This window comes from Rhea americana, unplaced genomic scaffold, assembly GCF_003343005.1.
Source record: "Rhea americana isolate MKP2758 unplaced genomic scaffold, rheAme1 scaffold_95, whole genome shotgun sequence".
NCBI lineage: Eukaryota > Metazoa > Chordata > Aves > Rheiformes > Rheidae > Rhea > Rhea americana.
The window spans coordinates 1,981,104-2,008,989 of NW_028187144.1; the positions used below are offsets into that span (position 1 = coordinate 1,981,104).

General features: G+C 38.3%; 1 protein-coding gene across 1 annotated transcript in view; it reads right to left on the reverse strand.

The window, feature by feature from the left end:
• FNDC3A (fibronectin type III domain containing 3A) overlaps positions 1 to 26,738 on the reverse strand; it is a 118,357-nt gene extending 91,619 nt beyond the window's left edge. Inside the window, exons 1-2 of the mRNA XM_085324995.1 lie at positions 26,674 to 26,738; positions 9,994 to 10,119 (exon numbers count right to left, since the gene is read on the reverse strand). Coding sequence (XP_085181121.1) covers positions 9,994 to 10,092 — 99 coding nt within the window. The 5' untranslated portion in view covers positions 10,093 to 10,119; positions 26,674 to 26,738. The remainder of the gene's footprint in view (positions 1 to 9,993; positions 10,120 to 26,673) is intronic.
• Between the last annotated feature and the right edge of the window lie 1,148 nt (positions 26,739 to 27,886).

Below are 27,886 nucleotides of genomic sequence, written 5' to 3' on the forward strand. Positions count from 1 at the left end.
TGTTCTGTAATTTACATTGGAATTACTTCTAGGACAGAAATAATAAGCATGTGAGAAAGTATGACTTTCTCCTTTTCTCCCTATCTTGAAAAAAGAGGATTTATTCTTTAAAAAAAAAAAAAACTCAGCTCAACAAATCATTTTTGACTTTAATACAAACACTTTTTAAAAAATAACTTCATTGGAGAGTAATTGTGGCAATCGAGAGAAAAATTCAAGWAAATAGAATCAAACTGAATTTGGTCCTTGAGCTTCTAAAGACTTTATAAGACTTGCTTTCTAATCTACCTACTTCCTAAAGTAATGACTTGTAAGAGTTTTGTATTTAACGTTACTGACGACAGCTTAGATTTCTCTGACACAGTAATAAGGGACTCATTTAAGACTGCTGAATATCTAATATTTCTACCTTAAATAAGTGCAAAAGGAAGTGCCAAAGGGAGAACTGTATTGTGAAGTTATTTAAAGCAGCATTTCAGAAGAGGATTTAGCATGCTAGAGGTTTTAACAGTGCTTCCAAAATATTCTTTCCTTAGAAGTTCTCTCCACGCACGCAGCTTTGTGGGGAGCCGAGTTTCACYGTATATCAAAGCACAGCACGACAGTATGAAAGGAAGCTGGAAGAGAAGCTTCAAATTGAAGGCGCTTCCCTCCATTTGATCAGGAGGAGGGAAGGCACTGTCACTACCAGACCAAGGGCTCCAAGGGAGACGTTTACCCTCTCCCCAATCCTTTCCCTGATATCTTTTCCTCTATTTTCAAAAGGAAAGGAAGCGAAATTATGAGGCAAAGATAATTTTCGCTGTGGTGTCTAGAGCTGAATCTACTTCTTCCTGAAGAATGCTGCTCTGACTGCTCTGTAAAATGTTTTAATTCTGCAACATGCAGAGGTTTAGATGGACTTTGGTCAGTTAGGAACTGAGAAACCTCTGATCACCAGACAAAACAGGCTTCAACTAGAAAGCGATGGACTTCAGGATTACTTGTTTACAAAAATGTGTAATTCCTATGTATTTTAAGAGCTGACATGTATTGCGTAGTTAAGACACACCTTTGCAAAGCAGTCCTCATTCCTCGTCACAGCTTACAAAGAACTTGCAAGAGCAGACTTCAGAGGAGTTGCGTGTGAGCAGTAAGGGTGATTTTGTTGGTCTTGGACTTTGGTATTCAGGTCCTGGCTCACTTGACGTAAGTGCCCCACAAGGAAGGGGATCAGTCAACATGTCTAAGTGCAGGACACTGCTTAGATGTTACTGCAGCCTTCCAAATCTTGCTGATAAAGGAACAGACCCAAACCGCCCACTTGCAACAGATCATAGAGAGGAACTGGGCTACCTCAGTACTGGTCACTCCAAGCAACTTGTACTTTCCCACCAAGAAAAAAGTGCACAGATCTTTAGACACCTTGCTAAAACAAAAAAAGATCATCTTCTAGATATGCTTATTTCTCCCTGTTGACTATATTAGGAACCTAGAGAGACCAACTTAGACTAAAAAAAATGATTTTCTGATATCAACCAGTCTCCCAAACGTCAGAGATTCCACAGGAGTGGAAATCCTGTCTCAAATCTCTTAGGAGGACTCTATTATATCAGAGAACCCAAAATTTATCTACAAATCATACTATGAAACTGAATTTGGACACTTCAGACAGAAAGGACTATTCAGAAAAATTGTATATGAAGATAGTTCATTCTGAGAGCTGTGCTTATTGAATATGAGCAGGAAAGTTTGAACTACACATCCTTCATTCATGTTTTTACATTTGTTTTCAGACAGTAAATATTAAAATACTTATATTTGGATGCAAATATAAACTATGCAATAAATCTGATGCTGCTTTTTGCTAACCAAGAGCAGCACATTATTCACACATATAAAGCATCTGAGAATTTTGAATCCACTCACTTTTTCCTCAGAGTAATGTTGTACTCTTCTAGAGATTTAAAACATGTTTTCAGTGCATTTGCAGCATATTTAAGATATTTTCCCAGGGCGAATTATCACACAAATACAGTGATAAACACTGCAAAAAATACAGCCCACTGATCAACTCTTCTAAGCTGGAACTTCAGCAATATATGTGCTGCTAATGACTTCCAATGAACTCCAGTGAGCCCAATTCAGGTGCAATTCAGTGTTATGAAGTCACTGAAGGATGAAGGAATAATTGTCAACTAAAACTGACCTTAATGAATCCCTGAAAGGAAAACTTAAGGATATATCTGCTAATTCAGTAGAGCTTGGGGAGGGCGGGAGACCACAATGACAGAAGCAACCATGCGTGTACTCTATGAATTCAAAACACAGATGAAGGAAAGGGAAACAGTACAATATGGAGAGCTGTGAGAACAGTTCGAACTGTATATGTTGTTAAACTACTTTTAACACAGATTTTCTCATCCAGATTATAAACCATATGCAGTTCTATGCTTGATTTCCAGCAACAAGGCAAAAACAAAGCAAGTTGGAAGTTGATAATGTACCATAAGCTTTTCAGAAACAAGAAGTATCAAAACTAAAACAGGACAAAACATTCAGTAACCCAGATTATATCTTTGCTGTACCTCTGCTGTAACTCCACATATATAAACAAACAATTTGAAGGCCAAAAGAAAAAGGGGCTTCTTACAATAATTTATTTTTATAGCAGTCTAGTACTCTGCTGGCTGAAGACTTCTTCCTATGATAACAGGCTAATACCAACTTCAAGGTCAGAAGTCTTAAGAAACTTTTTTTTTTTTTTTTTTTTTACAAAGAATTTTTTTCAAAGAATTCACTTAAACTCACACACACAGTGTATATAGATGTATATACACACACACACAAATATATGCATACACACACACATCTATATACAGCTATCTATCAGTTAAGAGATTAAAAGCAAATGGTGAGTCTCATCCATCTCAGTGCTGTTTGAATAGTTTCCCAAAAAAAGTCTCCTTGGAAATACTTTATAGGATTCATGTGGGTTTTTTGTATCACACAAAAATGTTAGTTAAGACTGAGGATTTCTAGTACATGCAAAACCTGGGGCTTTTTCTGCCCAAGTGAAGGCTCTTCTCCTTGTGATTTGATATTACTTTGAATTGGAGACTCCCTGGGCTTTCAGACTCAGTTCTATAGCAGCAAGTCTCCAGACCTTCACGACAGATCACTTTTTAAAATTTTATTTTAAACAAAGTTTTGTCACATTGAAGATTTTCTGACTGGCTTACTGATAACACAAATATGGCCAACTACTTAAATGAAACACCGTTTGCGAAATAAAGTTGAATGAAAAAAAGAACACCTGCTTTTGTAGGCAACCAATGTAGTCAGCAAATGGCTACCAGAAAATAGGTGCATTAAGGTTTGATGATATAATAACAGAGTTCCATATTTCACCATCAGCAGTTAACTCACTTTTCTCATAGCATTAAGTCCAGAAAGTAGAATTTTAGACATTTTTGCATTCTGTCTGTATCCACTGGTTGACAAATACAAATTTCTCATACAAGTCCTTCTCAAGTAGAACTTTAATTATTACTTACATTAACTGGTCAGGTATTTCTTGGGAGACTAATTTCTTAATTTGTCATTTTGGTTTCCATGAAGAATGTACTTTTTATTGCCTCTCAGATAGTAATATTACTAGGCAGGAGACATACCTCAAAATATTGAGTCTATTTCCTAAAAGGATACTTGATGAAAGGACTTTATTTTATCTCATCATCTGAGTTTTGTTACAAAGCTAATATATATAAAAAAAATTAGTCTTAAAAGTAGAATAACTAGATCAGACCAAAGGTCCATCTAGCGTAACATCTCACATGCATTGAGTCCACAAAGGTTGGATAAASGTTGGTTCCTAGAGAAGGCTGTAGGAAGGCAAGGATGTAGTGATGCCTTCCTAAAACACTTGTCCCATTTCTAATCGCTTCCTAAACAGATGCTTCCTAAACAGAAATATTATATTTTTATTCAATAAACTTGAATGAATTTTTGCTCCCATGCTTCTCTTTAACCTTTTCTTGAACTTGTATAAACTTCTTTGCCATCCAGCAACAAGAAGTTCCACAGATTAACTAAGCAATACATATAGGCAGTATATTTATCTTGCTTATACGCATTCTCTTGCTTATTTTTAATTCACCACTTCCTAGTTTCATTTGATGTCTCTAATGTTTGCTTTTTAAGCTGCTACTAAGCAAGGACACTATAATTGTGTGGAACCATTACAACAAAGATTGCTTCTGAGTGTTAATCATCAGCTGACAGCCCCCCATCAGCATCATTTGTACTTATCCATACCGAATTCCATCTGCCAGCTTATTGAAGATAAGAGAAATGCTAATTTAGAAAGCTTAGAGAAGGGGAGKGGAAGGAAGTGACCCTGTCTATGTTAACGTATTAAAGCTAAACACTCAACCACTGCACAAAAGAATTATCTTATCTTTATAAGAACTTAAAAGGAAAGTGTCCAGAAGGTAGAAAACAAAAGTTCTTAGCTTTGTACCCTCTTTTCCAAGAGAAGATCTAGCAAAAATTATTTAGCAATAGCAAGGAGGAAATATGTATACTGAAAATCCCATTAAGCACCTTAACCCCTGAATAAAGTTCAGAGGATAAGTGATCAGCTTCACAAGCTAAAAGTATTACTTCATCCTCGTATCTTATTGATAAATAAAAGCTAACTGAAGGCCAAACACTGTGTCCTATTCCTCAAAGAGAAAGAAACAACTAACAGATACTGGGTTACTCTAAGTGCTGTCTACCTGTCTACACTCTTTGATAATAAAGAGGACCAATTTTATACAGGAATGTTTCACTTGGCAACTATTAGCTTTAATGGGAAGATGAAAAGAAGGCCCCAAACTTCAGGGTCAATTTACCTAATTGTCCTGGATGCAGTAGAAGTCCAATGTTAACTGAAACAATTCAACTTTACAGTCTATTGTCAAGAAAATAAGGTGTGTATTAAAGTAGTTTGAACAATTTTTGTTTTCTTCTGAGTCAGATTTACCTCCCTGCACCAAATCATGACTTTATATAATCACACACACTCTTCCTGCACAGCCTCAGCAATAATCAGTAACACCTCATTGCAAGAGTTACCCTTACATGAATAATCTTCGATCACTTCTGTCCTCATACCAAGCTTTCTCAGTTTCACTTTGCTTCTATCCTAACTCCTATGGATCATCTCTAAACATCATCCCCAATCCTACCATAAAGATTTAAGGATAATCCCTTTCATGATGAGCAGAGTGATGAGAAGGTGCAAAAGCATTATTTCTGTGCTTAACAAAAGGAGCTAATGGATTTTGCTCTCTCCTCTTTCCTTCTCCAGTTTTGTCCTATCAGACTCACAGTATTTTCCATGGGACACAGAGATCTCCCACAGCAGCAGTGAATGACAGTGAATTGCATATGAGTATTAATGCAGAAGTCCCATACACAGGTTAAATTCCTCATGGTTTCTGCCTGAACACATGCATTCCTCCAGCTTTGTGGATTGTTTTGTTTTAAAACATGGTGGAAAGTTACAGCTTTAACCTAATCAAGCACTTCCACTGTTTGAAGCATATGACCTTTCATCATAACATGTTCAAATATTTGTACTACTATCTCAAGTTTAAATTGCTAGGAGAACTTTAAGTATCTGAAATTTATTATCTTGAAGATGTGAACTGTTCCAGAAAAGGACTGAATGGTCCATATCCATTTAGGATCTCAATTTTACATTCTGCCACAATAACCACACAGTATATTTAAATCAATTTAAATCAAAATAATTAAAACAACTGATTACTGTAAGATTTATCTTTACATATGACAGTTTTTTTCCCCTTTTTAAAGTCTCAGCTGTTTCACAGCTGAACAAAAATTCACAATTTCTGCCAAGTGAGCGAGTGAGAGATAACACATATGTGTATCAACAGCATTTAAATAAAGAACTTTTCCCAGTCAGGACTAAAARTAGGACTAGAAGCAGTTAGAAGAGCTAGAGTGCCACCAACATACTATAAAAACAGAACACATACATAGACAAAACATGGTTCTGAATTTTGATTGTGAGAACACAACTTAATATGTAGTCTCCTAGAACTTATCAACTAACCAACACCATGGTGCTGCTACAAAAGAAACTAGAGAAGCAGTTTTCATATTTTCAAGGAAGCATCCTTGCAAAATATTTGTGAAGGGTAGCTAAGCACGTAGAAGAGTTTTTCAGAAAATGTGAATAACCTCATAATAATGGCAAAAGAAATCACTGTCACATTCTAGAACTCCTTATGGCAGTAACAAGAAGTCTTTAGTACAGAAAGGCGTGAAGCACAAAATATTAATGCAGCTATAGTGCCTCAAAGAAATACACAGTAACTTCAAAAAGGTACAGAAAAACAAGGAATACAATGCATACTTAGGCTAAAACATTTTTTTTTACAGGTAGGAAAAAAGCTAGAAGTTGCAATGCTCTGTACTTGCTTCTCAAATATATCATACACATATGATAGTATATCCTGCTGCTTTAATGTCAAGATACACATAATCACACAATGTCCTGAGCTTCCTGCAACGTAAGTCTTAATTGGTCAACCTAGACAGAGTAAGCAATACCTGTAATTCTGGATTTCCCAGTTTTCAGATATAAAAAGCATTTCCACTTAGTGATGGTTTCTAAATCACTGGATGTAAAAAGGGTTTCCAGTGGTTTCCTGCTACTAAATAAATGAATTTGCAGATTCTTCATGAGTCATGTATTAGATGCAAAGAGAGAAACTGAAACTAATACGTAACTTTTCATCRGTCATTGTGGAACCCAAAACAGTAGGCAACTATGGCATAATTGTTAGCTACCATGAAATGAAGAAAGATGATGATTTTCTTTATTCACCATTGAAAATCTGTCTAATGCTCTCTGTAGATTTTTTAAGACACTAGCATTATCAGTTCCACTGCAGATTATATGCTTAAAGAGCATTTGCTAAAAAGGTATCTACAGCATATATTGTTTTTCCCCTTAAGAAGATTAACAGAAACTCCTATGACTTCATTTTTTGATCAAATTCTTTGCTTGTTTTCCAGTTTTAATACTGCTTGGTAGCAAAAGAGAGGAAACATTTTCCTTTAATAAAAAAGTGTCCCCAAAAGAATACTTAAGCACAGACAGATCTGATTCAAAATTCTGAACCATGACGGACTTGGACAGCACAGCTTGATCAGTCTTATTTTTGGAGAAGACAAAAAACGCATACTCTCAATTTTATCTTTGAAAGGTCATGACAATCAGGAGAGGTTCCCAAGAAATGGAAGAAAGCAACTATCACTGCTACCTTCAAGGAGGGCAAGAAGGAAGATCTGAGGAGCTACAGGCCAGTCAGCCTCACCCTAAGGCCTTGGGAGGTGAGAGAACACATCTCCCTGGAAGCCATTTACAAACATATTAAAGATAAGAAGGTGATTAGGATTATATAGTATGGGTTCACAAAGGGGAAATCATGCCTGACAAATCTGGTAGTCTTCTATGAAAAAATGACTAGCTTAGTGGACGAGAGGAGAGGAATGGACATAGTTTATTGCAACTTTAGCAAGACTCTTGATACTGCCTTCCATAATGCCCTCATTGACAAACTGATGAGGTATGGACTAGATAGACAGTGAGGTGGACTGAAAGCTAGCTGACCTGTCAAGCTCAGGTTGTTGTGATCAGTGGCACAAAATCCAGATAGAGGCCAGTCTCCTCCAGTATGCCACAGAGACCAATATTGAGTCCAATACCATTTAACATCTTCATTAATGACCCAGATGATGGGGCAGAGCACACCCTCAGCAGGTTTACAGATGAAGCAAAAGCAGCAGGAGAGGCTGATACACCACGTGGTTGTGCCACCATTTTGACACACTCAAAGAGGCTGGAGAAACGGGCTGACAGGAATCTCATGAAGTTCAGAAAAGGGAAGTGTTGAGTCCTGCACCTACGGAGGAATAGCTCTGTGCACCAGTACAGGCGGGAGCTGACTAGCTGGAAAGCAGCTTTGCAGAAAAGGATCAAGGGGTCCTAGTGGACAGGCTGACCATGAACTGTGTTCTTGCAGCAAAATGGGCTAACAGCTTCCTGAACTGCATTAGGAAGAGCATTACCACAGGTCAAAGGAGGTGATCTTTCATCTTCTAGTCTGTTCTAGTGAGGCTATATCTGCAGTGCTGGTTCCAGTTCTGGGTTTCCCCGTGCAAGCGAGATATATGTGAGATAGATATACTGGAGCATGACCAGTGAAGGGCCACAACGATGATCGGGGGATTGCAGCACTCAGGGAAAGGCTGCAAGAACTGTGTCTGTTTAGCCTCAAGCAGAGCAGGCTCAGAGGGGATCTTATTATCAGCACGTATAAATACCTGACAGCAAGGGAATAAAGACAACACAGCTAGACTCTTCTTGGTGATACCCAGTGAAGTGACAAGCAGCAACAGGCACATATTGAAATACAGAAATTCCACTTAAACATAAGTTACTTTACTGAGAGGAAGATGAAACAAACCAATCTGTTTCAGCATCTAAGATAGCAGCGTTTGTCCAAGCCCTGAGAGGTTGTGGAGACCCTATCCTTSGGGATGAACTCAAACCTGACTGGACAGAGGCCTGAACAACCTGCTCTAGCTGACCCTGCTCTGATGTAGGGAGGTTGGACTATATGATCTCCAAGGTCTCTTTCAACCTCAAGGATTCTGTGATGMATCTACAAGAAGTTTTACACAACAACAGTAGTAGGAAAGAATATTTTTAATGGCGGTGGCATGCTTAACTCTGTGCAGGTATGTTTTATTTCATTCTCTTTGTAAGACTTTCAAATTGAAAGTTTCAAGGTAGAACATGTAAGAAAGTAGTAACTGTTCTCTTGCATGTTGCAGATAACTATTTCTAGATCTTAGTATTTGAAAACAGACTTGGGAGAAAAGCCAAGCTGGAGTATTTAATTTTCCTTCTTCTGGTATTTTCTGTCCACATATTTATTAAGTAATATTTATCAACTCTTCCTCTGCATTTAAGCTTCACCTATGCTGAAGAAATCTCCCTGCAACCTAGACCTAACCTCAAGCACTGTTGCAATCCAGTCTCATTCTAAATCTCTTAGATTTTTTTACCCTATAAATTAATTCCCCTTTCTTACGATAAATAATTAGTTCTTTTGTATAAATGCCAAACATTGGAATAGTAGGCTAGAAGAGACTTCCTAGATCATCAACTCCATTCTCTTGCTTTCAGAGTCAATATTCTCTCAGTCTATTCAAATACTTTTAAGGCACTTGAAGTGTTTAAATCCCCTTAAATCCCTTTCTTCCCATTAGAAGCTGTTCCGGTGTCTAAAATGTTCTTTCTAGCCTAAAGATATGGAGAATTCCTATTTCCTTCTTTTGCCAATACTTGGTTTAGCTTCTCCACGTCTCTAGAACTGACCTTTATGAAGTATTCTAAAACAGGGATTTTTAAGTCCTTCTCAGCTATTACTTTGTTAGTCTAAAATAGTCAAGCTATTCAAATAAGTGTTTAGGTAGACATAAATAAACAGAAGAAAGTCCCACCGTTCAAAATACTCAGTCGTGAACAAGATCCAATCTAGAGGTCATAGTTGTTAGCACACATTAGCACAATAAGCCCTACCATAAGGGGAAGGTTATTAGCCTTAACAAGGTCCCATGCTGATGCAACTACATGGCTTCTGAATTAAGACTCATGCATRGCTGGACAGCACGGCAGTTGTCTGCTCCCATTCCTACAAAAACGTGTTCTTTTACAACACAGGTTTTCTGCTTCATACTCCTTACAAACATCTTCTCTGCACCTGTTCCACCTTGAACTCATTTCTACAAGACAAGCATGACCAGAATTGCACAAATGTATTCCAGATAAAGGCTTACTGACTTTTAAAAGTGTCAATATGTCACTGATGCTGTTGGAAAGGGAGGGCGGGGGGGGAGAGAGAAAAGATATTTAAGTTTCCTTACCTGCTGTGCTCCATCTCCACTAATAGGGGAAGTTAGAAGAGGAATTTCACTACTTATAATCGGAGTGGTATCCAGTAATGGTGGGTGCTCTGCCATCATTGATGGTACACTAATTCACAAGTTCACCTGCAAAGAAAGGTTACTCAAATGGTTAAACTATATAAATATTTCTGAATAGTTATCCTTCAAAAATAGTCTCAAGTATTGCCTTTTAAAAATCAAGTTTATGAAATTTAAAAATAGGTCTTTAAAATGTTKACATAAATACATACTTGCTAGAATGTTTTGCTACGCAGTCTAAGTGGCATCCATACAGTGGGTAGGTTTAGACTCCCTCTAGTGACTGAGCCTCAGAAGAAGCTAAATCACAGTATTCAAGTTAAGAAAYCTGGACCTTTCAACTTAGGCAAAAGACTTGCTTTAAAATCAAAGTTTGACTGTCACTGCTGACAAAGCATGTACCAGAAAAAAAACGAAAATATGCAATTGCCTTAAAACTTAGCGTTCCTGTTAACACAAAACTGGTCAAAATTGAGATCTAGCAATAGGAACACTAGTTTTGTTTGTTTGGTTTTGTTTTAAATCACCAACTCACTTTTTTTTTAATACTATTAGATAAAACAAACACCCTTTTAAGAAGAACTCATTAGTCTGAAATGTTTAAGTGAAATGCAAATGAATTAAGAAGTCTTCTGAGTGACTGCATCCCCTGACATTGTGTTTTTAAAATATATTTAACCCCTGAATTTAAGCACAGTCATTTTGATGTCCACTGGCCCTATAATAGCTTTACCAGTAGCTAAAATTTCCAAAGGAAAGGTAATGCCTACACACACACACACAAGTACAATTCTCGTAACTATATTATTAAAAAAAACTGCTAGCACACATGGTAAAGTTTTATGAAATCTTATGACAGGAAATAAAAATAGGCAAGAGCTCCATGAAAGCAGTGATCCATGTCAACTCCAACAGACAAGTGTCAAGCAACAGCACAACAGAAAGCAGAATTCAACTGAAGGTTCCTGTTCATTATATTAATGAATCAGAAATAATGTATTTTATGCTACTTAGTGTGCTATTACTATATGAAGCCTGGTTAGAAGAATTAAGACCAAAAAAAGCGGAAGATTAAAATTTTTCCATACTGGAAATATGTATTATGAGTAATTAACAAAATGTTTCTAAACTGCTTTCAAAATTCTATTTTAAGTTATAGCGACCTACCTTTTGAAATATAAAACATGAATGTGAAAATTAAAAAACTCAAAGATAAATTTTCTTGGTTCTTGTTAAGAGGGCAAGAAATGCAGAAAGTTTTTTCTGAGATTCCTTAACAGAAAAAAAAAAAGACAAAAAATTCCCTAAGGGCTTTGCATAGTACATTCAGCACYCTCACCAGTTAATCGCATTTTGTTTGCAAACTGTGCTTAACAAACATCTACATACAACACAAACAAATATATTGTCTGTATGTTCATGAACGGAGATGCTTATGGGTTACAGTATATAATTCATTTAAAAAGAGGAGATACCCTATAGAAGCTGAGGAGAGATAACACTAGCTTAACGACACTGACTTTAGCCCCAAGTCTTAGAGATGTTGTTTGAGCAGCTGAAAGAGCTGCTGTTAGAGCTTGCCACATAGGAATGTGTTCTCTAAAGCAACCTCCACCCCACCCAGGCGACTGTTTTTCACTTGCTCGCTTCTCTAAGGCCAGCGTAGCTGCACATTTCCTGCGGGCTGCAGCGGGTAACGYAGCGCTGTCAGTGCCACAGGCCCCGTGCAAAGACAGACGTAGTGCCTTATTACTTAGTGTTTTCTAGAAAACACTATAACCCTCTCATACAGCTACACACATATAGAGTGATTTAACTGTTTCTAAGCTGAGGGTTGCCCTACTATAAAACTATCAACTTGGGGGAAAAAAAAACCCTCCTGAAATGATTTTGAACTCTACCAGGAAAGTAAACGGGACTTAAATTACAAAGGTTAAAGTTGGAAAAAGGAAAAAAAAATCCATCTGTGTTAACAGACTTAAAATCTAACTATGATTACATAAGAATCCATCACCACCTATGCCAAGCCATTTATACCTGTTTAGCCAGGCTAATTAGTCTCCCAAGGAATGTGAACCGAGTTTTATATTACTACCTCACTTTAAAAGTCTTCCCACTCATCAAAAAACCCTCCAGGCTACAGCGACTCCCCACCACTTCTGCAGGTGGCAGAGTGCTCATGAGAGTTATTTGGATAATCTCTCAAATTAGCAAGCCTGACAGCGAGCTTTCCAGTGTATCACCCAACMACTGCTTAATGCAAAACGAACGCAGAGCCGGGGAGCAGGGGGACGAGTCAGGGTCTCCCTTCCCCCRTGACAGGTATGCTCAGGCCCCCTCTCGCCATCTCTTGACCTCAGGGCTCAATCAAGCCACTTTGCCCTCCTCTTTACGCAGCGCTATAGCGAGGAAAGCGACTCCAATACTCCAAGCTGAAACAGCGCAGACCTCTCCAGGACAACGTAGGCTTCAATTTCCCAGGTTTAAGATGAACCCAGCTCGTTATTCCCCAGCCACCATGCTAACGGCTAGCCTGTCACATAAGGCAGCGCTGACCTCCTTTATCACATACAGCAATTTTTGACCAATTCTTAACTTATGACGTACTCAGTACTAGCACCACATACTAGGCACGAATCAAAACAGGTCTAAATTGGACAATAATGAAAATTAAACGTAACCCAGATGCATTCAAGTATGACAGCCACGACAACTTGTTCAGCCCTTCCAAGACTGGAACAGTTCTGGACATACATAATAACTGGCCTCAGATTTATTCATTCACTCTCTCTCTCTCAAAGGTACTTAATTTAATTTGTAAAATAGTAACTTTAAAAATAATTAATTTTAAAATAATTTGTAAAAACTAAGGTACTACAGGTATATGGGTATGTATTCTCAGGTAGGTACTCTGCAGTTTGCACATGAATTTAGGTGCCTTAATAGGAACTCAGCTCAGTTCCACTTCTCAATCCAAGTGTTTGATTTATTTTAAGAGATGAAGCATCACTGATCATTGATACACCTTGACAAGAGGCACAAGAGTCATTCCTGACTCCTTCTACAGCAAAACTAAAAGCAATTCCAGAGTTAAGACAGTTAGCAATCTAAAAATCAATGCTTTCTCAACAATGCAATATTAGATTTCTCTGCAATGCCACTGAACTAGTCTTGAAGACTCCAGGATTAAATTTCACGCCAATGTGGGTCTACCACATGCGTCACCAGGAGGCTTTGCTCACTCACTAGCCAAGAGGCAGCCATCTGCCCCAGTCAGCATGCATAACTTGGTCAATCGGTAAGACCTGGTATGTCCACAACTTACAGAATAAGCCTTTGCTTCAGCTTTGAGCACAAAATAAAAATAGATGGGCATTTGAAAAGGGAGAAGCACTGCATGGCAGAGGGAAGGGAGGCTAGATAAAATGAACAAAATTTGGCATTAAAAAGGGCAGAAATGTTTAATAAGCATATCTTTGAAAAAACCAATTCTACCATATCAGAGTGAAGTCATCAAGTAGCCTCTGAAGACAGAGCTTTCAAGTCAGCAGGTCCAGATAGCTTGCATCCAAGACTTTTAGAAGAAATCAATCTCTAGATCTTTGGAAAAGACTTCAAAATAACTTTTGAGTCCTGGGAAAGTTTCAGAGGTCTGGAAAAAAACTTAATCATATATTAAATACTTTATTTTTAAAAAAGGTTAATGGGACAATCTAGGCCTGTCAGCCCAACAGTGATCTGAGGCCAAATAAGTTAACAGTTTATGTGGAATGTTATTTACAGAGAATTATGACTGACCAAAAAAAAATATTTCCAATTAACTTGATGAGAATCTCCTGGTGAAGTTTTCCTGATAGATACTGATAAGAGCACTGGTGTAACAATCTTAGACTTGACTTGGCATCATGCAATATTTTGCCTGAACGAAAGTACAAATCAGATATTACACAGACTAAAACCTGACAGCTCACTCTCTAAAATGTGACTTTAAATACAGAATTATTAAGCAGGTAAGTACCTAACAGAAAGAGAAGGTATCAGTTCTCAGTTTCTCATTTCTCTCTTACTTAAAAGAGGAAATTGGAGGGAATTCTGGGAATAACAAGCCATGGCTGTGATAAAAGTAGTTTTACCACACTAAAATTGTATGAATATAAATAGCCTGACAAACTAGACATAACCAAAGGTTTTAAAATGTACAAAGGTAAAATAGGTTTTTCAGAACAAAAAAACACAGAATCAACCCAGTCCTGCAAAGATTCTAAGGACGGGATAATAAAACTGGACAGCCAGACAAATACAAGCTTCCCCACAGGCTATCAACACTGATATCAATAGGCAAACATCATTTAGCAGTAAGAAGGATATTTTTTCTGCTTCCGTCTGCAAATAGCTACAAGTTCTACCGGACTAGTTTAACAAGCTGTCTCCAATTTGCTGACTTAAAATTGTTGATACCTGTTCAGAAGAGTAATTAGAGTGATTGCAACTTTGTGAAAATATCATTCCATATTGAAATTACTCCTGAAGTTAGGCTATTTATTTTAAACATGAGCACAAGGGCTGCTTTTGTAGATCTGGAAGCAACACCTGAAGAAGTTACCACTCCAACATTGACCACTTCCCTTCATCCAAACACTGGAAAAGACCATCCCTGCACAGAAGCAGATTGACACAAGCTGGAACCACACTGAATGCAAGGGACTTGCATACCAAAATTTCAGTCTCACTCTGTATAAAACTGCTCTGGATGATACAACTGCTTTTCAATTCTATCTAGTTTCTCAATATGCTTAGGATACAGTTTCATTTCTTCAAAATGAAGCAAGAAAAAAGCTTGTATTCAGACATCAGGTAAGGCTAAATCCTACAGCCCATAGAACCACTACAGAGAATTCACTAATCTACTGTCAAAATTTTCTGACCACTGAAAACTAAAAGATGCAGCAGCCTTCAGAATGGTAAAATAATATTATATAATGGTAAAATAATGAGGTAACTAAGGATTTATCTTAAGGCCAACTCAGTATGCTAGTCTCACGGTCACAGCAAAATGGACCAGACAAGGAAGACAACACATGAGATGAATAGATAGATAATACACTGTTGCTAAGCACAGAAGCAGATGAGATGTAATTTTCTACCAGTGGTGCATTAAGGCAGGTTTATTTAGAAGTCTATACTGATTCACACAGCAACAACCACTGCATGAACAGTTATCTCTTTTCTTGTCTTAGTACTGAATATACAGAACTAATAGTAGCAATTCAAAGGGAAATTCAGGATTGCAAACTCAGCTGACACTCTTCTTTCAGATCCTTCACTGAGTCAGTCCTGTGGTTCAAGGGAGATGCAGGGTCTTGAGTTTTCAGCCAAGCTGGGTAGGCTAACGCTTTGTAGGAGATTTAGGTAGCAAACTCCCACCACCTCACAACCAAACTCCTATTCATTTTCTTTATCTTCTTATGATGGTAAAGGAAATCAGAAAAATCTCTTTCAGGGTCTGTTCCTTTCCATAATTTTCCAAAGGCTAGCAAAGCTGAAACGAAGGCATCTGAATTTACTCTGTACGAATCATTTAAAGACTATCCAGGACTGATGCACAAGAAACATTAGAGTGGATCACATGAACAAGTCATAAGGCTAAATGATGTTAAGTCTCAAAGGCTGAGTTAAACTTGCTGTTAAGTATGTCCTCCTGAACTGTAATGACAGTTTAACTCGGTCTTTATCGACTTCAGATTTGGTACTTTAATGTTCCTGCGGCACTACTCCCATGTTCTAAAGAGATGCACAACGCCACTGATTACTCAATCATCTGTTCATTAAGGATTAAAGAATAATACAAGGCTGAGATCATTGGACACTGAGTTCCCTCTGCACATGCAAAGGATCAGCATTTCCATCTCCAAGAGACCAGCAGCTGATCTTAACGATAGCCTCTTTGAAAACACACCAGCAATAAATCAGCTGGATCACCAAAGAGYAACAACACATGAGTCAGCAGCATGCGCCCTGGGAGTGCTGAAGACTAACAAGACACTGGGCTGCATTAGCAGGAGCACAGCCAAGGGGCTGAGGGAGGTGATTAATCCCYGCTGCTCCGCGCTCACGAGGCTGCAGCTGGAAAACCACGTCCGGTTTTGCTCTTCCCTAGCCACCTGCTCGTCCTCAGTCAGAGAGAGATGCTAAGAGACATAAAGAGGGTTACGGGGCTAGAGTACGTGCCGGACAAGGAGAGGCAAAAAGAACTAGAGTAGAGAAGGCTGGGGGTCAACTATCCGCAGGATGCCACAACTTGAAGGCTGCGCACAAGCAGCGAGGGTTTTAAGCTGCAGCACGGGAAATTCAGACTGGCCACGTGGTGGGGGAGGGAGGTAAAAAGCCCTTCATAATCACAGCAGTGGCACAGGTTGCCCTGAAAGGCTGTGAGATCTCAATCCTGTGGGTACTCAAAACTTGACTGGACATGGCCCTGAGCAACCTGAGCTATTTTGGAAGTTAGTCCCGATATAAATAAGGTCTGAATTAAGCAGTCTCCAGAGGTCTCTTCCAAGCTAAATTTTTTATATGAATTTGAAGGCACAGACCTTTGAAAGATAAGTCTGTAATGCCAAAGTTRCATGGCTTTCATTAGATCAGAACCCACAGAGAGGTGCCACCAGCTTGCTTCCCAAGCCCTTGGGCACTGTGATTTATCARATTCTCAATCCACATTTTCAAGGCAGTGACAGGAATGATCAAACTCAAATTAAAAGACTTTGGAGGACAAACCAGACTATACTATCCATAACCAAATTATCTTACACTCTGCCTTTCTCTTAAGAAAAGGAAAGGGAACAGCTTTAGAAGACAATTCTAAAACAGAAGTTACAGTTTTGTATGAAACACCCAGCATAAACAGGCCTTCCATTTTCACTGGGTTTTAGGCACTACTATGATTAAAAAAGCACACCAGCAGTTACAATGCTGTGCACACACACACACACAAAAAAAAGACTAGTTTCCTACAGATCTGCTGCTTCAAGTTACCGAGTTTGATACAAAGGCCAATCGAATGCCTTTGCCATAACTGGAGCACCTAGACTACCTCCAGTGGATTCTCTGGTGTCTGCTGGGGAAAGTAATACAAATTTTCGCATTTTCCTCAATTTGTGATTTACAGAGAACTTCTTCTCTAACTGCCTCCTTTTTTTCACAACATTCACAGAAAATTAATGCTCTCTGACATCCCTAGATCTGTCAAATCAGATGATCAGCAGATAAATAAATTATCAGGGAAGAATGCACACAAAAGCCTTGATTTTTACGTGAAGCAAGGGTAAAAATGTAAGTGAGGAGAAGATGAGCAAAAGTGCCTAACAGAGAGATGCTGCAGAAGGAACACTCTCACTAAGTGTTCCCAAGTTGCATGGCGATAGCACATTAGAAATTACAAAAACAGGGGCATTCCAGGATTTCTTCATGTCAGTAGTGCAGTTCAGYGCATGGTTGAGCTTGCCTCGCTCTGCTGCTGCCCATCAGCAGTTGCCATAACGTGGGTTTTCCAGGGGCCCTTGGCACTGCAGTACGTTCCTGTCTCAGCTCCGCTCTYCTGTGGTGACCTTCCTCCAGAAGGACGGGCAAGTCACTTCCGCAGCACCAGGCAATTTCTAATAACATGGCAAAGCTTCTCTGCACAAGAGGCAGCACTTTCTAAATTTTGTCAAAGACCAAGGAACGAACTCATAGAGCCAAAGATCTCGGTAAAACCATCTTCCAATCCCAATGCACAATATGCTTTGATTTTGCCTTCTCTACCATGAACACAGCAGACACGCTTTAAAAATAAGCATCTTTGTAAACACCTTAAGTGAAAAAGCCCAGATTTATTTAGATTAGTCTTGCATCTGACTGGTTCTTCTTTTCAAGAAGAGGCAAGCTGCAGTTGAAAATTTTCCTGTTATTAAGGCATTTATAAGTGACACAATGAGCCATGTCATTTTTTTTTTGAATCTATTACATTTTTTTTTGGATCTATAAACTTAATTATTTCTTATATTTCTTAAAAGATCTCTCCTGCCCACCCATTTGAGACTTGTATTTGTCCACCTCATCTGATGACTTCTGAACTGATTGGCTAATTTGACAGATTGGAAGAAATCTCATTAATAATATTTACAAGTGCTCAAGATGTACAAACACACTAAAAGAGAAAAATCTGAAAAAAAATACACCAATGCCTCCCTGAGGAAAAAATAAAAAGAAACCATATGCAACAGATGTTAGTCATGTCATTTAATGCACTGTTAGAAAGAGCTCAGATACAGGGATGTAGCTGGTGTAGAAAAATATTACARTATAATTAGCCAGTGATCCATAAGGTCGCACCTGAGCTATTACAATTATGAATCACTCTGAAGATAGCTTTTTGTTTTAAAAATCTGAAGTTAGTAGATTTTTTCTTTTCTTTTCTTTTTTTTTTTTTTTTTTTTTTTTTTTTTTTTTTTTTTTAAGATCTGCTGTATTTGATGACCATATTTTCTATTCACATATTTTCAGACATGGTGATTAGAATATATCAGCTTTTGTTTTCTTAGTTCCGCAGTAATTGTTTTGATTAATATGTAATCTAATAAAAAGATGTGCCTTGCTCTTCATAAAGCATTTTTTCTCGTTTTAGAAAAAAGGTTCCTGGAAAACTTGATAAAATACTTCCAACAGCATAGAGAGACAAATTGCTATACTTTGTTAAAAGAAAGATGTTGTGCAGAGCACTTCTACTTGATTGATTTGGAAATTGCCTTTTAAATGACAAACAAACAGTATTCTCCTTAGCCTCATTATTTGAAACATCAAAGTTGCAGCAAGGTAGAATACATATACAAATTATAAAAAGCATAATTTCGTAAAGTAAATCAAAATCCAACACTTCCAATCGCTAGAAACTAAATCTAAATAGTTAAAAATGAAAATATATTGCAAAATATTTTAACAAGTTCTGGAACTCCCAATAAGAAAAAAGAATCTATGACCTCTATCATAATGAAGGAAATATCTTGTCAGTAGTTCACAAGCGACATCACAGGTTTCCACTGAACACTGAAATCTCAGAAAGAAATTCAGAGATGTGACACTTACCTCTGAGCATACTTTGTTACCACTAGAAGGCAAATGCTAACAGCTGTAAAAGGATTATGATGAAAATACTGATTCATGAATGTAAATTGCACTCTGAGAGCTGAAACAGTACTGGATCTAGTTCTCTCCCAATGGTTGCTACCTTTTTTCAAAGCAGAAGTGGCCGAACCGCCACAAAACTATAAACCTTAGTGTCGTCGGAGTTCAGTATAGTAAATCAATACCTACTTCAAGTTACCTTTATATTCCAGGTTATGAACTGCAACGATTTAGGAGAAGCTTCAAGTTTAGTTCATGCACTCATGTCACTACAACTCATATGAGAAGGCACAGCAGATGATAAGAAACATTCCAGCTGTTCAAGTTTAATGTATTTCTATTTAGGAGCTGGCAGTTTTTGAGTCTGAGCCAAAACAGAATAAACTCTTACTAACAGCGAATCTAACAACCTAAACTTTTGAAGGGGAAGACTACATAAAGAACTAGACATTGACAAACCAGTCACAACGGAAAAGGCCAATATGTTAATCAACACTCTTCTACTTGACTGGTCCAGCACTTAAACTGTGAATTGCGTGAGTGTCAGTATTAAGAACATCATAATGAAAACTACCTGGAAAAAAAAAAAAACACACTTGTTGGTTTTAAATATTACTATCATTAAATTCCTGTTAAACCCTTTGAAGACTGTATCTGGATGAACTACATATAACATATGTATATCTTGAAGTTATTGCATACGGAAAATTCAGTACTTTCCAAAGATTTGCCCCTCCTCTGTACACCTTCAAAGAAAAGAAGCTTAAACAGGTTCTGTAAGCTTTAGAAAGAGATAACCGTAGGCATTTCACAAATCAGATTTTATCTGTCCATCTTATTTGTATGTAGTTTGATAGAGTGCATTTTAAAATCAACGCGTAAGCGTCAGCACTAGAGTATAAGACCACCTCTAGTCTTTAGCAAGCACATCAGTCCAATCCACTGCCATATGTAGCTTGTGAGCTGTAGCGTGGCCATCACCTTACAGGGACAACCTTTTTAGATACTGCCAGCAAGCATCTCCTCAAAAAAATGGGGTGAACTACATGGTGCATTTTTTTTGCACTATTTGTAAGCAGCACAATTCCACTTTACAGCTCACCRATCTAAACTACAGGGTTGGTTTTGTTTTACACTCTTCTTATTCCCCCAAACTTTCCTAAACTCTCTTAATTCTACTTTTATACTTGCTAAATTAGCTTCTTCTAAGCTTCTGCCAGAACTGCATTTCCTTTGCTTTATTTTCTGAAAATCATACGGGCTCAAAGACTTCTTGGCCTTTGTCAGTTAACCATTATTCTTGCCTTCATTTTTGTTTAACAACATGTTCATTTTCTGAGAATGCAAGCAAATTTGATGCCAAGTATCAAGCTACTTCCTTGTAGGTTATTGGCTCCCTCCTTTTAGTAACTATGAGCAGAGTGGACAAATTTTCAAAGCAATAATTTTTCATATGATTCCATTACCACAAACTAAAAACTTATTATTTTTCATTCATGTGATATAACTGGTTGTTGAGATAAATTTATTGCATGGAGACAGCTGCCAGCGCTGGAGCTACAAACAAGAGCATACGATTCAAGAAGAACCAGTAGCTCTTAAAAATCTCTTACAAAACAGTTCTTTCCTGCTTGTTATGAAAAATGAAAACTATGCTAAGCAAACTTAAGATGAAATTGCAGCAACAAGCTATACTCCTAACAGCTGCAATCCTAGATTTAAGATTTCTCTCCACTGATTCCTTTTAGATATAGATTGTTGCATGAAAATCTGTAGGTCTCTACTTCCGTAAGGAACAGGATGACAGCACAGAACTTGACAAGCCATGGCAGCCACCTGGAAACTACAATCCATCAGGAAGAATCTCCAAAAAGAAGGGGTTTTGAGGCCTAACAAACACATTTCAAAGACGCTGTTTTTACGAGAACTTTAAACTGCTGTAATCCAGTTCCGCTAGACAGTACAAGCRGCTTTTGCACTTGTGCCACTGCAAGCAACTGGCCAACAACATGATGAATTAAACTGGAGGACAGATGTAGTTTAAAATTAATCTTACAAAAATTGATCAGTCTTAACCTGGATCAGCTGCCTGAACCATTTCACTATGCAGCCATGCCAACGTGTGCCAGGCATAGAAACAAGCAGCCAGAGAGGTCTCTTCTCTTTCTATATCAATGTATAGCATTCACAAAGTTACAGACTATAAGAAGAGCCAAGAGGTAGTCACCCTGACAGGTGCTTCACTTCCCTGCATATTAAGCTTAATGACAACAGTATCAAAGGATTCACTTGCATGCAGTTAAAAAAAAAGAAAAAAAAAAGAACATCCACCACCAGCACCAGAAGTAGGGTAGTCAAACTGCATCTCAAGCTGAACGTAGTCCTTGAATGTTAAAATGTTCCTCCTGCAAAGGTTCCTCCATGGAGGAACCTCTGCAACTACAGAAGGGGAAGATCAGCAAAACAAGAGCAGGTGCTGCTACTGGTTGCTCAGAGGATGCTAGCAACCTCTTCTCCCATGTTCCACCCTGTCCTCCAAGAAAGGCTGCTTAGTCAGTGAAAACAAAGTGGACTAGCTAGTTTGACTGCCCAGCCAGAGGAAAAGCTGCTCTCAGCTTTCTACTTTATACCTTAGGCCGTAATGTTTCTTCAGAATAGTTCTCTATTCATTAACAAAAATAAACCCACAAAGCTAGATCTACATCCATTTGGAGCTATATTGCCATGAAGTACATAACTAAATATACTGCCGTATTTTTAAGTTTTAYTTCCCAAACTACAGTAATTTATCCTTGCCAGGATTGAGTGGTATGTGCTAATATGTTGTTACATGAGGACAGTCAAGTTATGAGAAAGTCTGAAGTTAAAACAAATTGCTTTTCAGCTGCATCTAACACTGATCATCTTGAACAGTCACTATTAACTTCTGCAGGTTCTTTCTTAAGCACTCGTATGTACTTTAGTGTCTTTAATCTACCTTCATACTAGACTAAACAGGTGAAGGAACAGTTGTTCTAAAGCATGRTCTTCTCTACTTGCTTATTAGATTCTACAGGATTTGTAGATGCATGACAAATCCTGTGGTTAATGATATTTACTTTTATTCTAGGAAGTCCTCAAATATCCTATTGATAGGCAAATTGAAACACAGTTACAGTCAAGGTTCTCTCTCATTGTCAAGATATTGCAAGTCACCTGTTTTTGCTTTTGACACCCTTATGCTGGTATACAGATATTAAGTTTTATTTACAGCTTTGTTTTTAACTACACACACATTTCTCACTCATCCTTACTACTTGATTTGCTACCATCATATAGAATGTTTCTCCCACCCTAAGAAAAGTTTGCTTTACTTGATATTTTTGTTGCTTATGACTCAGTTTCCTTCTGTCAAGTCATCTAATAGGTATAGTTCTTGCAGTTAAGAACACCCAACAACAAAACCCTGCAGTCTGAAAACTGGAAGTTAGAGCTGATTAAGATTTACTTTGTAATCAAAGGAGTGAGATACCACACTGAATAGCCTACATTTGCAAAAGGAAATGAGAGACTTGGCAGTGTCCCATGCTTGTAGGTTCTTATACACTAAGTAAAGCTTTGGCCTTACTACAGACATTGCATTTGTACTTTGGGCAAACTCAGTGTTTACAAAGAACTATTTACATATGTAAGCAATAAGGCTTACATATGTAAAATATGGGTTTTTTTAAAAAAAACATTTTAAATTTAACAGTGAAGTTCTAGATTTGTTAGGTTTATTTTCATGACAAGATATTCAAGAGCAAGAAATACTAAAAATTGAGCTTCACAGATCTAAACAAAACCAGGGCATTTATTGAGGATAAAAGCACCTTAAGAACTGTCATGACAAAGGTAAAGTTAACATTTTTGTGTCTTTACAGCCTACTTGCTGAATCAAGCTACTATTTACAGCTACCACACTATAAATTCATTTCAGCCTTGTCACCTTCCCCATTGACAATACTTTCCAGACTTTTTATCAAAGTTGGGATTTTCGTTTTTTTTCTTCTTCAATCAGAGTACATCAGTTCTGTTGCCTAAATTTAAGTAGTCATGAAACAGTTTTTTGACAATAYTATACAAGTCCGTATGTTGCCAGGAAAATAGAATGGCTTGGTCTAGTCCTGTGGCTAGAAAGCAGGAAAGATTTATCACAGCTTAGAAGTGCTGGGCTTCTCTCTTAGGAATGGACTATAAGAACGAAGCTTACTGGCTAAACTGGGATCAAAAATTTGTGGGCATTTTATTTTTTGACAGCTCTTTATGTATATGCCCAAAGTAATTAAATATTTAATAAGAGAGAGTTTTCCATGGCCTATAAATGAAGAAGTTTTGCAGCATATGGATGCCCTCCTTTCTTCTCCTAGATGCTTCAGAACAATTCTGAAAATAAGGCTTAAGAGGGAAAAAAGCTCAATATAGGTATATTCAACACTTAAACAACTTCGCAAATTGTTGTTGGTATTGTTTGGCACTCAAAATACTAAACTGAAAGAGAGGGTACAAATGCTAACCAAGGGTGATGTTTTGACCTCAGAAAAGAATGCAGAACAGTAAGACAAGAAGCTTCAGGCATCCTGAAAAAAGCAAAAGTTCAAAGAGAGACAAAAACATAAGTTCAGCTAAATAAACTGAAGGGTACTTGAGTTGGTCTAATGAGACTGAGGCCAACAAATGTGCTTGCCCCAGGCAAGAAATAGCAGAAGTTTCTTAGGAGCAGTGAACACAGAAAGAGAAGCATGTCTAGTCTAACTCACAGACGTGCTGCGAAGGTACCGACAAYGAATATGGTGTTAGAGTTTTAATAAAGGGAAAACTGAAGCATAATCCATTCCTGAGGTACGACAACAGTAAACAGAAAAACATTCTACACTGATACATCCGTGAACGGTAGTTACACAATCTTTCACACAGTTGTACTGTCAAAATGACTATCAACAGCTTCTGCATCATGTATGCTAACCAAAACAGATGATTCTTTACTCTTTCTTGAATAAATTAATCTAGTACATGAGTCCAAAGACACCTATTACATAGGTGAGGCTAGCAAGAAAAAAAAAACAGCAACAAATCATGTATTATTACCAATGGTCTGGCAAATTCCTCTTCCATTTATATTTTGTTAAAGCTATCTACAAGAGCTTATCAAAAAAAGGGGGGGGGGGCAGCTGATCTTTTTGGTTTATACTGGTTACAGACTCAAGAGTATGTAAAGTAGGAACAGGAACAGGTCTCGGGACAGGGAAAAACAGACAGACTTCCAAAATATTTATCCAATCTGAAACTAAATGCAAATTGACTAGAACAATTAAAGATGAAAACCTGCAAGAAATATGTAACACGTTGCAGGCACTTCGTAAACATTTGCTACCTCTATGGACCCTACAAAACAGAGGCGCCAGGATGACAATCCAAAATAGTCCTGGAAATAAACAAAAACAGTAAACTATGGATAGACAAAGTTAAGAAAAGGACTGCTCCAAGTTTACAGTATATAGCAAAAAGCAAGCAGAAAACGGTCATTTCTGTAACACAGGAAACACTGGTCCCATGAACAAAATAAACATTGTTTGTGTTTACTGTGCAGGAAAAGAAGCTATGTACTCATTCCAAATTATTATCCCTTTTCCGAGATACAAGTGGTATGCTCTAGTTAAGCTAAAGAATCGTCAGTGCAAGTCAAATCTATTTTTACTAGCTCTGGTCTTACAGGAAAAGCAATGGCCAACTCAAGTCATGTACTGTAAATTGCAGCTAAGTTGGATTTTGCTACAAATTGATTAAATATGCAATGGCAATTTCCTCAGAGCCAACAGGCTTAAAGTAAAGGATGACAAAATATAAAGCTGTTATTTATAGACATGACGGAATCCAATTCATAATTTTGTTTGTTAGAGCACAGATGTGCACCAGTGAAACATCATGTTACCGCTAGACATTTTAACAGAAGTTGAACTAGAAATCCTGTATCGATTAGAAGCTACAGAAGTGGCCAGATTATGGAAGGAAAATAAAAACTCAGTTCCATGAGGCACTAACAATGAACACCAATGGCTGCAGACAGCAACACTACCTAGGAAGTGGGCTGGCTACCTCAAACACATCACCTTTTTTAGTATCCGTCTGTCAGAGAACAACAAGAGTATATCTTTGCTAGTTCTACTGCCTCAACAACAAAAATCAGGGGGAGAGGTCTGGGTTTTAGAGCTTGCCATTTTGACAGATGTCAGTTAATCAAAACACCAGTACTTCGTGCTTCCAAGTATTCAGTATTTCTAAAAATCAACACAATCACAATAGAGTATTTCAGAAGTGAACTGTCAACAAGTTAAATTAGTGAGTTGCCTGAAAGCATTTCCAAGTTATAACTGTTYAAGAGAAAGCATTGACCCAGATAGAATATTGTACATCGCCCATAGTCACGCTTTAAGGGCTTAGCTTCCCAGAAAGTTATAAGGCAGAAAACCACTTAATTGAAAATGTTTTGCAGTCAAAGTTGCAAAAGCAATTAGGAAGGCTCTCTTTCAGGTATCTTAAGCCAAAACAATCATCAGCATAACACTGAGTTAGCAGAACTAGGTCCAAATCCAAGCTAAATTAAATGGCCACAATGTAGAAAAAACACAAACAAAATCATCAAGATCCACAGCACTCACATACCAAAACAAATGGGTTAGTAGTCTGAATCATAATTCAAGTTTCTGCAATTCCATTACATCATTACCTATATCATCAAAAGCCTTTGAGTTTTAAGTCYCCAGTGCACGAACTAGTGGAAACTTGAAGTTTTAATAAGGTAAAAATGTTACCAATGGATAAAATCAGCTAACTTCAGTGTTGCATGTAAYGAACAGAGTGAGAAGTAACTGTTACACCAAGAGCCTGTCATACAGCAAAAAAGCTTCAGAAGGTCTCTATCTRTGCTGAAAAAACTGAGACACTCATTTAATTTTGCACTTATATCATCTACAGTGGTCAGGCCATGACTCTGCTCAAAGCAGACACTCAAAAGATTGCTCACTGTAACCAAGTGACCTAAGCAATTGATGGCCTTTCTGAGGACAAGGATCTCCATGTCTCATACCTTGACTAAGGCTTCATCTATCAAAACCAGCATCAAAGTCTGTGATATAATCGATTCAATAAAAATCAAAAGTCACCACAAAAAACATCCTGGTATAGCTTGTCAAAACAAGGTCAAAAAAAAAAAATCACACACTCAAATTCAAGGCATATGTGCCAAGATGACTTGCATACGTACTTTATGTGCRGAGTGAATCTAGGCCAAGAGGCTATTTTTGAAAATTTGATGAGGACCCTTACTGCTCCCCATGTTTAGTAGGAATGCCAGCTACTAAGAGCCCTAYCCAATTTGCAAAATTGACCATTATGGATACTCAGCTACTTTCAGCTTTCACACATGCACAGCCTTCTCCCTACCTGTAAACTCACTTATTCTCCACAAATCATGTGATTAAACTTCACAAGTACTTGAGACCACTTCCTTAGGAGCTGGTGAGGAAGGAGGGAAAAAAAAAAAGTAATTGACCATACTGTCTGTATTTTAAGGTCTGCTGAGTTCCTATGATTCATACAGTTTCATGACACAATATAAACACATACGGGCAGGCAGACACACAAAAATTAAACTGTAGCCAGGAGGCAAATCTAGCTGGTGTAAGCACAAAGTTACCAATTGCCATAACACCTAAATAGCTTCTTTTTAGCTTAAAGCTTAGCAGGACTGGAACATAGAGCTTCTGAAACAGAAGCTATTAAACACTTACTAGCAAAACAATTAAGAGATTTGAAAACTTCATGATAATATAAACAATTTATGATCACGCACACACATATATGTGTGTATATATCAAACAGACTTAAATTTAAAATACAAATCATGTTTTGCAGAAATTAGTTTGTGAAATTAGATGTTYTGGAATAACTCTTGACATCCAATGCAGCTATTAAGCCTTGTGAAAGGCAGTTTAACAAATGACTAATGCATCTTTGAAAGCTCTACCTGTCCCTACCCAATATATTTTATTTCCACGGTTCCTACTGTTTATTCCCTGTATTCCGCACAATAAAATCGGCTGACAACTTTCATTTTTGCTTTTAGCTGGTTTCACTTTCAGGTTGCCTGGAMGCAACAAGAAGTTTGTGTTTAGGCTGAAACCGCTCTGGGGTAACGCTCCGGGACGGAGGAGGGGGCCGGCTGAGGGAATGCCTCCGGCAGCACTGCCCCGGACACTTACCGCGCTTCCCGAAAGCGCAACCGCGCACCCCATCCCTCTCGCCGGGAGCTCCCAGCGCGCACTTACGGCTTAGCAGGAGAAGAACAACAACAAGAGAGAAAGAGGTGTTGAAAAACCATCACTTCCTCCTCCTCGCCGCTGTCACAGCCGCCTCGGCTGCTCCGGCCGCGCTTCCCAGCTGCTTTTCCTCCCCGACCCGGCGCCCTCCCGCCGCCCACGGCGAGGGCAGCACACGCCGGCGCGGGAAGCAGCGGAGAAACTTTCCCCGGCCGAGCCTCCCGCCCGGGGCACGGGCGGCCCTGCCCTGCCCTGCTCGGGGGGCGACGAGGAGGGGGAAACTCCGGCCCGCGGAGCCGCGCCGCCCCCGCCGCGCCGCCCGGCCCGGCCCGCCGGAG